General features: G+C 32.2%; 1 protein-coding gene and 1 long non-coding RNA gene across 2 annotated transcripts; both read left to right on the top strand.

Moving 5' to 3' along the window:
* Positions 1-2,248: 2,248 nt before the first annotated feature.
* LOC134271154 (uncharacterized) lies at positions 2,249-6,820 on the top strand (the record flags this gene model as incomplete). Its single annotated transcript, XM_062753406.1, has 3 exons — positions 2,249-2,440; positions 3,216-3,437; positions 5,025-6,820. Coding segments are annotated over 3 exons (1,142 nt in total), but the record flags the coding sequence as incomplete, so codon positions are not given.
* Positions 6,821-8,753: 1,933 nt separating this feature from the next.
* Positions 8,754-11,024, top strand: LOC134271155 (uncharacterized). The gene is made up of 3 exons (XR_009992965.1): positions 8,754-8,858; positions 9,648-9,778; positions 10,645-11,024. It is a non-coding gene; the product is annotated as an uncharacterized LOC134271155 (long non-coding RNA).
* Positions 11,025-13,068: the final 2,044 nt, after the last annotated feature.

Genomic DNA, 13,068 nt, shown 5'->3' with positions numbered 1-13,068 from the left:
ATTTCTGTGAAATTCTTTCAAAATGCTACTCCTCCTACAGTTTTGGTCTGATTTCAGTATAACTTGGCATGCAAGTAGACTACATTCACAAATACACAATCTGTATATCGGTTTTTGATTTCGATCTAACAGTGTTGCCGTGGTTTCTAAAAATAGAATTTTTGTGAATTCTTTCAAAATGCTACTCCTCCTACAGTTTTGGTTCTGATTCCAGATAACTTGGAACACAAGTAAATCTACACTAAGATACATAATTCTATGTATCGGTTTTTGATTTTGATGAACGGTGTTGCCTTGGTTACTAAAAATAGAAATTTTTGTGAAATTCTTTCAAAATGCTACTCCTCCTACAGTTTTGGTCTGATTTCAGTATAACTTGGCACGCAAGTAGACTACACTAAGATACATAATTCTGTGTATCGGTTTTTGATTTCGATGAACGGTGTTGCCGTGGTAACTAAAAATAGAAATTTCTGTGAAATTCTTTCAAAATGCTACTCCTTCTACAGTTTTGGTCTGATTTCAGTATAACTTGGCACACAAGTAGACTACACTAAGATACATAATTCTGTATATCGGTTTTTGATTTCGATGAACGGTGTTGCCGTGGTTACTTAAAATAGAAATTTCTGTGAATTTTCTAAATTGCTACTCCCTACAGTTTTGGTCTGATTTCAGTATAACTTGGCTCACAAGTAGACTACACTAAGAACCTAAAGAGACTTTATCAACAATCATTTTTCTATTTAGTTTCAAATCCCAGCTACTTAAGTACTTTTCTCTTCCTTTGCTATAAGTTCAAACCAGTAGAGCTGCAGTCTCGACAGAGACTTCTGGTTTTTTATCAAATCATGACCCCCGATGATAGGGTGGGGCAAAAATGAACGTTCATACTTATGGGGAAAAGCCACAATAAGTCATAGAAATAAGTTAGTAAAAACCCCCGCTATGATTTTTAGGTGTAGGATGGGACAACATGCTTTGAAGCTTTTCGAAACTGGATTGATTTTTGCTTTTTTCCTAGCTACAATGCTCAGGGGAGCAATGTGGACCATGGGCCTCTTTCTTCTTTTCACGCATAAAAATTTGCACAAATTCTTCTTTATATGAATACAAAAAAAGGTCTGCTGTTAACAGGGTACAATTGTTATCCCTGGAAATTCCAATAGATTGTTGGAAGACCTGGTCTCCAAAAATAACATTGATATTGTCATTCAGAAACTCAAGCATCTTTTTATTGTCGACTTTACTCTTAAATGATAACAAGTTAAGGTTATTTTGTGACAATCTCTTCCACGCACGTGAAATTTTATGATAACATTTTGTCCGTCTAGCTGTCTAGCTGCCTGTTAACATTTTCGTCATCTTCTCAAGAACCACTGGGCCAGTTTTAACCAAACTTGGTACAAAGCATCCTTTGGTAAAGAGAAGTTAAAATTGCAAAAATGAAGGACGATGTCCCTGACAAGGGGAGATAATCAAGAAAAGACAAAAACAGGGCGAGGTCATAAAAAAATCTTCTCAAGTACCACCGGGCCAGAAAAGCTGAAACTTAAGTGGATGCATCCTGGGGTAAATTCTAAATTATTCAATCATGACCCCGAGTGTAGGACAGAACCACAATAGGGAATCAAAATTTTGCATAGAAATATATAGGGAAAAATATTAAAAATCTTCTTCTCAAGAACCACTTCGCCAGATGAGCTGAAGCGTATGTGAAAGGATCTTTGGATTGTTTAGATTTTAAATTGTCACGTAGGGAAGGGCAGTGTCACAATAGGTATTACAAGGGGGAGAAATCTTGTTAAAATGGTGAGAGCTACTCAGGTGAGGGATGTGTCCCATGGGCCTGTTGTTGTAATTATTAAGGTTTCAGACAAACAAATCGACTTATGTGAAAGCATCATGGGGTACAATTAGATTTTAAATTGTCTAAATTATGATCAGTGGGGTAGGGTGGGGTCACAATCGGTTACAAGGGGGAGAAATCTGGTAAAGAACAGAATGGTCAGAACTACTCAGGTGAAGGATGTGTCCCAGGGGCCTCTTGTTAGTGTTTTCTGGATCCGCTAAACCAATTTCAATTCTACTAAAGTGTGTTGCATATTCTGCAAGAACTCTTTACTTCATGTATTTCCACATGATTGGTTTTTCCAAAACTATCAAAATTAACCCAATTTAAATTTTTTGGTAAGCAATCATAATGTTGATGTATTATTTAGTGATTTAGTGGATCACTTTTTTTCAGATTCAGCCTCAGGAAAGTTTCAAAAGCCAATTGATAACTCTCAGCGGAGTAAAGAATCAGAAACCTTATTCTGTGATAAATGGCATAAAAGTGTTGGTCATTTGGTGTGTAGTGATGGGACAGCTGGTACCGCATTCAGGGTTGGAAGTCGTTATCTGATGACAGCATTTCATGTGATAAGAAAAACTTATGGTTAGTATGATCAAAACATTTTTTAGCTTTTTTTTTTTTCCATGAATTGTATATCTTTCACATTCTTCAAATGATTACTGCCATACAAAAACACTGTATATTTTTGTACTATTTTTATCTCTTGAAAATATTCCCATCCTCCTATGATTTCATAGGTTTTTGCAAAAAACTGTTTTTAGATTAATTTTATTTCATACCCAATAGCACAATATTTTTTGGAAGAATGCTTTGCAATAGGTGTCATGGTAAATATTGTTTAGTAAAAGATTTTTTAAAATGTATATTTTATTTATTTAATCAATCATATAGTCTAAAAATGTTGACAAGGGCAATAACTCCTTCTCAAGTTTCTTCATTCAGGCATTTTTTATATTGTACTCTTAATTTTGAATAATTTCTCTGATATTATATTCACAATTCAAAAATATCTTATAAGTGGCAAGTATTTCGGAACTTTCAGCATATGATTTTGAACAAGTTTTTACATAAATTTTATAATATTGTTTACAAAACATGTACAACATTTTAATGCTGATGTATACATGTACTTCTGTTTTATTTATGTCTCCAATCTTAAATATTTAACATTGCAACCTATAAATTTTTGTAATAATTGGAAATTTAAACTACATTTGTATATTAAATGAAAATAAATGGAATTTTTGTATTTTGAACCATTAAAATTTTGAGGATAGAAACACCTTTTAAGCAAGTGCAAAAGTAGTCAAAGTTGGTAAGACTAATAAAGGTTGTTTTATGATTCTATTTTGTCTAGAAATGTACATCGATAATATCGTAGAAAACGCCCAGTCTGATCCACATCGCAGCATTAATTATTCAAGGTTTTTGCAAAAACTGCAAGTAGGGGAATCCGGGAGAGATATTGAAGAGAAATTAAAAAATGGGGTCCATGAATGGCTGAAAAAGACTAGTTATCAATTACTGCTCACCGAACTACTCAGTGTTTTGGGGGAGACAGGATTTCCATGTGCCAAAGGTAACATTTCACATAACTGACACACATTCTATTACTGCATACAAAATTAATGGAGGGCTGATCCGAATGCCTTATATCAAATGGAAAAGATAGGATTTTTCTGTACATTATAAAGTCATACTTTATCTATCCAATCTTATGCATGTTTTGGTCTGATTTCAATATTTGTTATAATAATCGTTGTTACTTAAAATAGAGAGAACCTTTCAATTGCTGTTCACATGTTATGTTTTTTATTTCGGGAAAAAAAATCACATTATTTCCTATGGAGCTTGTAACACGGGCTCTACGTGGTTACAAACTTGGGTGTAAATTTTGTTATTGATTGTTTATTGTTTTAATAACCTTCTGAAGAAAATGCTTTTTCAGTTTTGGTCTCAAATGAAAAAGTAGACTACACTAAGATACATAATTCTGTATATCAGTTTTTGATTTCGATGAACGGTTTTGCCTTGTTATGAAAAATAGAAATTTCTGTGAAATTCTTTCAAAATGCTACTCCTCCTACAGTTTTGGTCTGATTTCAATATAACTTGGCACACAAGTAGACTGCACTAAGATACATAATTCTGTTTATCAGTTTTTGATTTCGATTAACGGTATTGCCATTGTTACTAAAGATAGAAATTTCTATGAAATTCTTTCAAAATGCTACTCCTCCTACAGTTTTGGTCTGATTTCAATATAACTTGGCACACAAGTAGACTACACTAAGATACGTTATTCTTTGTATTGGTTTTTGATTTCGATGAACGGTGTTGCCATGGTCACTAAAATTACAAATTTCTGTTAAAAAATCTCAAAATGCTACTCCTCCTGCAGTTTAAGTCTGATTATAATACAATGTGGCATGCAAGTAGACTATACTAAGAACATAAAGAGACTTAATCAAGGATCATTATTCTTTTTATTGCTGTGGTAAAGTTTCAATTCCCAACTTCTTAAGAACCTTTCCTTTGCTATAAGTACAAACCAGTAGAGCTTCAGTCTCGACAGAGACTTCTGGTTCATTGAAGATTTTGAAAGAATTTGCTTATGACTGTTTGTTATCTCCTTATATTTCAATAAAAAATTTGACCACCTTCTGTAACACATGAATATACACTTTACAATGAATCTTTCACTTAATTTTCAACTTTTCTGACAGTGGCTTGCTGAGGTGAAGACAAGGTCGCCAAAAGTCGACAAAAGTTTTCAAGGGATAACAATTTCTCATCCTTATATTACCCTAAAAATATGTTACATCTTTTGTTAATATAGTACTGAATGTATTTAATATGTATTTAAATGAAAAAATCACAATAAACCTAATGCACTGAAATCGTTTTTATACTATAATACTATGCTATGTAATGTTACTCGGAGGGCGTGGTTTACAAATTGTATAAATTGTTTTAACATGAAAATATACAAAATATCTTTATTCATTTTCATTTGTAAAGATGGTTTTAATTTCCAGAAACATTTTCCATGGAACACAGCGGAATTTTCTTTAATATTAATCTTCTTTAATAGTATACTTCTTTTCACATAGCTAAAGCACATTGCTCACTATTACATTTCCTAATCATTGTTATTTATTTGTAGAGAAGTCCATGAAATTCATCGAGGACAACCGTATTTATGTATATTTTGGTCGCACAAGAGAACACGTTAACTATGTACCCTATCGTTTGAGATATGACATTCCATTCTACAGCAAACAGGAAGCAGATGACGTTGCTTTATTAGAAGTTGATTGGACAGATTTACCAAAGCCATTTATTTTGGACATGTCTCGCAAGCGACCAGAAAATGTTACCATTATTGGTCACCCAACCTCTCATGGCAATGAACAGATAATTGACAGAACATGTCCGTTGATTTCGGAATGTGATGCCTTTCAAACTCACTGTAAAGCACTTTCATGGTGGAAGAGGAACTATCCTAATTTTGACCATAAAAAAGTTAAAAATGATTATGATTCTATGTTCAAGAAGGAAAAGGTACTGTTCCATTGCTCAGAATCTACAACTCATGGTGCTTCTGGTGGCCCTGGGATCATTGGTTTAGACGTAGGCTCGCCAAAAGTGCATTTAATGCTCCAAGAAGGAATCCCAGGCTTGGTACATAATGTGGATGATGCATCTATGAAAGAGATATTGAGGACTTGCCCTAAAGAATGCCTTGTTGAGAGTGGGATCAGCATGTCCAGAGTATATGAACTTTTAAGCAGTATACCACAATTGAAAGAGTTGCGAGATAACATTTTTCACACTCAAATATGGCTGTGTTTATGCTTTTATTTAATCTACGAAATAACTATTGATAAATAATGATAATGTATCATTGTCAGAATCAGGAAACAAGAATGAATAATCGGTGAATATGTCTAATTCTAAATCGGAGAAAGAGTGGCGCTTTACAAAATAAAATAATAATTTAACAGTAGTTATCGGAACAAAATGCGTTCACTTTATAATTGCATCACAGCTTAAATTACTGAAATAAATGTTAAAGACACTTGAAATAACTGAAGCAAGTTTTAGAATTGTACAAAAATGACTTGAAATCAATTAATGCCCTGTTCACATGGAGAGTTAAATTCGCAGTAAATAAATGCGAAGTAAACTAATGTGAATTAAATTGCGTTCACACGACAGCTAATGCGATGTAAACTTATGAGAATGAAATTTTATTTCTACAAAAAAGCCGGCTGTTTTTAGTAAGGCTATTTTGACATCATTTGTAAATCACGTCATCATGTATGCAGGGCTATCAAATTGATATCATAATCATAGTGGCTACTATTAGTTATGTGTGTCTACATAATGAATTTATCCTGTCGAACATATTTTGATAAAGCTCATTTAACTTAGCAAATCGTTTACATTTTGACATTGATTAATGTTAATATGACGTCAGTAATTAGGTGCTTTGTGTGTTCAAATGAAAACAACAATGATCTGTGCAGTATGTCATGTGGAGGGGGCATATTGATTTGAGGTGTGGTTGGTAGGTCATTTGAAGGGGGCTAATTAGAAATATGAGGTAGGTGGACATCATAACATCGTTTCATGCAGTATTCTTCTCAACAAGTGAAATGTCACGATTTTATCAGAGGCAGGATAAAGGTATCCATTTAGTGATAAACATACCTTTCCTTTATTTTTGAACCAATTACAGCACTGTTACCTTTATCTAACCACCAACATGTGCCCTTTGACTTCATTCTGGCCTTACGCAAATTTAATTTGAATTAGCTTCGCTCAGCGTTCACATGGAGATATCTTTCAAAAGAAATTCTTTATTCCTAGACATAGAGCAGCCAAACTGTTGGCATCATTGTAATCAGCATTAAGCCCTCTGGTGTTAGGGCGAGGCTCTAATGATTATATTTTGAAAATGCATAAATATTTTTAAAATTTTCTACTCTCTCTCCTGGGTATTAAACCAATAAACTATGTACATAATCCTGATGACAAAGGTTGTGTTTTCCAAACTTGTGATGTTCATGGCACCTGTTTCAGGTGTTCTGGTGTGAGGGCGGGGCTTTATAAATTATGTAGTTAAAATGCATAAATTATTTCGGGGTTTCGGGGGTCCGTGTTTGCTCTGCTCTTATTTTGTATATTTGTTTAATGGACGTTGAGATTGAATACTGTTCGTTATTTCCATATCCTTCTTGAAATTCTTCTCCTCCGCTTCTAGGTATTAAATCAATAAACCCTGTGCATTGGTATGACGAAGAAGGGTTCCTCTTCCAATGTCGTCAATTTTTAAGGTCCCTGGGTCAGGGGTTTTGGTGATATGGCTGGGCTCTACTTAGTATTTAGTAAAATTGCATTATTTCTTTGACAAAAAATACCTTCTTTTTTACTGGTTTGTTATCCTGATTATCTAGTCTCATACATATATAGTTATGAAGAGCAAACTTGATTAAGGGTGCTTCTTCTAGAAATGTGAATTTCAAGTCCTTTTGGCATGAGTACGGAGGGTCTTATGATAATATATTGGAAATGAATAAATACCTTGAAATATGTGTTTTGTTAGTATTAATCGAACATTTATGATGAACAAGGGTGCCTTTACCAAAAACTGTGAAATGTGTGGCGGCCACAGGGTCAGGAATATCTGTGGTATAGGGCACATACTGAATAAATTAAAGTGGAAATGCTAATTTCCTTTGTTCCTCTGCTCTGTCCTTGGGTATTATTTAATCATGATATGGGATTTGTTATTGTATTAGTGTGCGAATATTTACTTATAAATACCTTAACCCCTTCTCTACCGCATCGGTCAATATGACCGATAGCGCGTTAAAACACGACATCGCGATAACAGGATCTCCGTATCTTTTCAATAATAGAATAAAGGTATATAATCTATATATCATCTTTTAGGAAATTTTCTCTACTTTTAGACCCTGTAAAAATTTCGAACCTTAAAAATCGGTAATGAATAGATTTTACGTTTTAAAGACATTCGTGACTTTTTAAAAATGACGCTATTTTCCAAAGCAAGGACGATTTTCCCAACGATATATATATTTTTTCTAGATTAAATCATTAAGTAAAAATTAATATGTTTAAAAGGGAAATTTTCTCTGCTTTTAAAATATGTAAAAATTATTGGTTTTACTTTTAGATATTTTATAAAAACAAGAATTTTCTTCCACGCATGTGATTTTTCTGGGTTTTATTCGTAATATTCAAATTAACGTTAGTTTTACCTTTATTTCTATATTGAAATAGGGAAAACAAAATACAGCTGGTAAAAGTAGAAAAAATTTCCATTTCAACAAGCCTTTACTTGTCTCTTTATGTTCCGTATTTTCTGAATTAGCATAGTTTGAGTTTTGAACCTCTGCGTAATTTTTTGTAGAAAATTCGAGTGTAATCTATATTTAACGTCAAGGTCGTTTTCGTTGCGCCTCAATCGGAACAACGTGTTTAGTACTATTAAATTTAATTAAATATTTTTATTTAAATGGATGATTTGTATAAAAAAAATAATTGTTTTAAAATAATAGTAATCATCTTTACACCTTTCAGAGAAATGTAGTCTTTTTTGTTTATTTATGAAACGTGCTATTAGTTCATTGTTGATAAAAAGAAAAACGCTGATTCCCAAAGCCTAACACTACGTCAAAAAACAAAATATTTTATTGCTGTTTGCTTTAAAATATATTCCTAATATGATGTACTATTAAACATATACTGACATGAAATTTACAATAAATTAAAAACAACAACTTTGAAACAAGTATGTTTTAATACAAATTCTCGCATTCACACGACTCATTACGGTATGAGTTGATATTAATCGAGACAAACACGTGTTTCCGCTGTTGCAGTAAACAACAACAACACCATGGATTTACGATGTAAAACACGTCAATTCATCAGATATGACTGGTCTTTTCTTTGGCATTAGATGTAAGTAAGTATTGATTGAAAAGTTTAAAAGTGTTTTACAGTACATAGATAGAAATGAAAAGACATTGTAGACTTCCAAGGACCTCTATGTACGTGTATATATACTGTAGTAGTATAGATTGGTTTCCAGCTACACACGTGCATGTAATCAATATGAAGCCGTTCGGTGATTTTACATAGTCGGTAACCGACATATGATACTTTTCAGTTCTTTCAACGATCACATAATTTTTTTTTTCGATGACAAAATTGTTTACAATACAATGTCACTGTTTTCTCAATATGAAATAATGTGTTGACTGATCAATGAAATATTTTTGATCGATGTACTCCGACCCACATTTTTCAAGATGGGTAGGTAATTTGTTAATTTTGGGTTGGTTTACACTGCTGAAAAATTGGTAACTGAGATTTCTTAACAGTACACATTTGATAGCTTCACAAGTGTATTGCTATGAAAACATGAAAAACAATCAGTCAAGAAGCAGTCTATAGAAATTATAAACCTTTGCTTTAAAATGAAACAATTTTAGTAAATTTAAGAAGGAAAATAAATTCAAAGTTTAAAGTGCTGAAAAAATTATTGCAAAGGGGCAATTTTGACAGGTCCTCTGTGTACATCAAACAAATCAATTTTTATATTGTTGGCCTGAACATCTAAACCCTGTTTTGTGATGATGTTCAAACAAATTTGACTTATTTTTGGGTTGTTTTTGAAGTAGGAAGTTTTTATTACCACTTCAAAGAAAAATGAAACTTGACATAATTAACACTAACTCATAAATTTTTTTAGCATGTGTGTTTTGTGCTGGTACCAAATCGTCAGAACTTTCATCTGTGAAGTGCTTCTTGCTAATCCCACCACTGGCCATCATGCACAGAAAAGATCATGATGTGGAGGACATAGGTGCTTAGTTATCAGCTGTAAGTTAATTTTATTGCAGTTAGAATTCCTTATTGCCACTTGATGGCTAATAGTCAACACTTCTAGGTACATGAGTCACTAGACTAGTTCAGTGGTTCTATAATCATGAAGTAAGGAATTAATCCTTGCATCGCAGGTTCGAATCTTACTATGAGACATGTAGACCTGTCTTTCTGATAAGACACTATAAACATATCTTATCTTACATTATACTTATAAAAACCAATTAGGGGGCCTTGTTGCAGTAGGTGCTGGCATGAAAAAGATCCCTCACACCTCAAAAGTCGTAAGTGTCGAGTATAGAACAGTCCACCTACAAGTGGTGGCAACTCCATGTGAGAGAGAAATTGTTGAGCATATTCTGAAAAATCGTAGAGCAGAAAGATCTAGAAAAAAAATTGAGGGAATGAATTAGTAATCAGAAGGATTGGATTGCGTAATTTGAGATCTCGAATTATAATTCAAAGGAATGAATTGATAATTCTTGGAAACGGATTGTATAATTCGAGATCTCAAATTAATTTTTACTTATTTTGAAAATATTTTGAACTGTCCCATCACTTTCATGGCATCTAATTAAAATTAGATCTATCTGCTTCACAATTTTTCTTTATATATACAGGTCTGCCTGTATTAGTCAGATTACCAAATATGCTATTTGTTTTGGTTCAGTAATTCAATCATGATGGTTAACTACAAGGTTGTTGAATTTGTAGTCCTAATACATTGACTTAATAATATCATTTAACTATTTGAATCGCATTTATAATTTTTCATTTCAAATGGAAAATAATATCAATGTATTAATTGTATCATTTTTAATTTTATTCACATATCTGTTTCAAAATATTTAAATCTTTTACAGTATAGAAGCTGATCCCTTGTACAGACAAGTCAAAGAAGAATTTCCTCCAGTCTTTCAGAGAAGTGACAGTTGATGAAAGAATGGAGGCACAAAGTAAAAGTGCTCTGGTCTTCAACATTTTGTGGAAGATTTAATCAGTCTGATCTGGAATTCATTTTGCAATATTTCTGGATTTGTATATTTGGACATAAACATCACATTTTTCAACCTATTGACAAAACAGTTTTGCATTAATTGCCAATGCCATGTATTATTATTTCCTTTCAAGATGGCATGTCAATTCTTTATTGTACCCCTTAAGCTCTGTTATACCAGTACAATCTTGCAATGAAATCATTCAAGTTTATTTTTACTTCTTAGATTAAATTTTTGCTTGCAAATTTTGTCGTTCGCCGTTTTTTTAAGTCAACTATTAGATGATTTTTCTATGACTGTAACATTTCAAAACTGATATATACTTACAAATTTAAGTAGAATTCTGTACTGATTTGACCTTGACCCCCTAAGAACAAGAGTGTCAAGATCAATACTTAATACAAAAATGTTTTTTCATTTATGTTGGCCCATATCTTACAAACAGCATCACGGAATATACAAAAAGTGTCTAGAATGTGTCCAGAATGAGAAATAACAAACATGTACATGTACATTGTATATAGTATAAAAAATTGAAAATACTGTTGCTTAGCAACAACTTTAAGGTCATTAAGCAAAAATTTGAACTGAAATGATGTATGGATATTGCAGTTCTGATCCCTTTTTGAGAGTATATATTCAGAATTTTTCATTTCAGCATCTACTGTGTAAAATTTTAGCAAAAATATAGAGAAGAGTTGAAAAAAATGATGAAATTTTTGCACTTATTTGACCTTTGACCTCCTAAAAATAGTTCTAATGAGGTAAAACTTTTGAAAAATTTATCTGCTATTATGTCCTTTGTAATTTTATGACATTATATCTAACTTTAATATGTGCTAGGATGCATAAATGTGTCTAGGATGAGTGAAAAACAAAAATTTCTGCCCGAAAATTGAAAAATTCTGCGTTGCTAAGCAACCGCTTTTAAGGAAATGTATGCAGAATTTAAAAAAAGTTTATGTGTTTCATGAAGTACAGTATAATGCCCTTTTGTGGGTATATCTAAAATTTCCTATTTCAACATACATCTTTGTAAATATTTAGCTTGAAGATTAAAAAGTATCAAAAAATTCCATAAAATTTTGCACTTAATTGACCTTTGACCTCTATTTTTACTAATAAGGTCAATCGTTGAGTATCTGAATTGTCATAAAATATCATCTCTAAGAAATTCCCTACGAAATGGTATGCATTATACCTAGTACCTCCATGGATAAAAAAGTTATAAATGATATAATAATGCCATGTCAAAAGGTCTCTAAAATCACGTAAAATGTGCCGGTAGAGAAAGGGTTAAGGCATATATCAGGTGTTCTGGAAGTCGACATTACTATTTTGGTTTTTAAAAGTCATGGATTTGAAAGATAGAATTAGATTTTTTTTTTGGGGGGGGGGTGACTGGGTTAGATTTTTTCCTGCTTAAGTCTGGTCATTCTTTGTTCAATAGTTGATCAGACTAGAGATTTCCTTCTCTGATAATAATGTTACTACATGTAATATTATTTCATATTTACATTGTTTATCCTATAGTATGCAAAAGTGTCACTTACTGTAGTAAATGAATGAACTAGAGCGAAAGCGAAAGTTTTTTAACATGTGGAATAATTATTAAATACAAGATCTGAATGAAATATTTCACAGAAGTGATATGATGTTAATCAAATTATATGATGTTATGATGATCAAAGATATACAGTATTTGACGATATTGTTTAAGGTGAGCAATTGCTTTATTTTCATAGAGGTAATTTTTTCAAATATAATTTATTAGATTACAGATCACCATCCATATAAAACACTTGTATTATACAATTCGAGGGAAATTCTTTTCCAAGATAATGGTTGGATTAAAATTATTCTTTTTTTTATATTTTCAAATTAAGCAATCTCTAAATTTTTAAACTTCAATATTGTTGTTTTTATTTTGGGAGAAATTAGTAAAGATTTATATATTCTAGAGTTTTCATGATCCATTGATTCAATGAGTAAAATATAACGATGATGCTCTAATAATTATCTTTAAGTAAAGTAATGAACATAAAATTTGATATATTTGCATTCTTGTTATTGTTGCAGTCCTGTTTACTCTGACGATATTGCCAAATTTTTTACGGATTTTGAGTCCAAATTACGGAATTCGGAAACCCGATCGTTTGGTTTTCGCAATGATTCGTCTCATTTTGACGCAAACCTCATATAGTGTCAATTCTCCAGGACTTCTTTACCTAAGACTAAAGGAGTTCTAGCATAACGTCATATTGAGCTAGCTGTCTGAAGCTTGTGTTT

The sequence above is a fragment of the Saccostrea cucullata genome, unplaced genomic scaffold (genome assembly GCF_032062105.1).
Source record: "Saccostrea cucullata isolate Sc308-1 unplaced genomic scaffold, CSIRO_AGI_Scuc_v1 ctg9083, whole genome shotgun sequence".
NCBI lineage: Eukaryota > Metazoa > Mollusca > Bivalvia > Ostreida > Ostreidae > Saccostrea > Saccostrea cuccullata.
The sequence above is the reverse complement of the archived record's forward strand: the minus strand, read 5'-3'. Positions and strand labels throughout refer to the sequence as shown.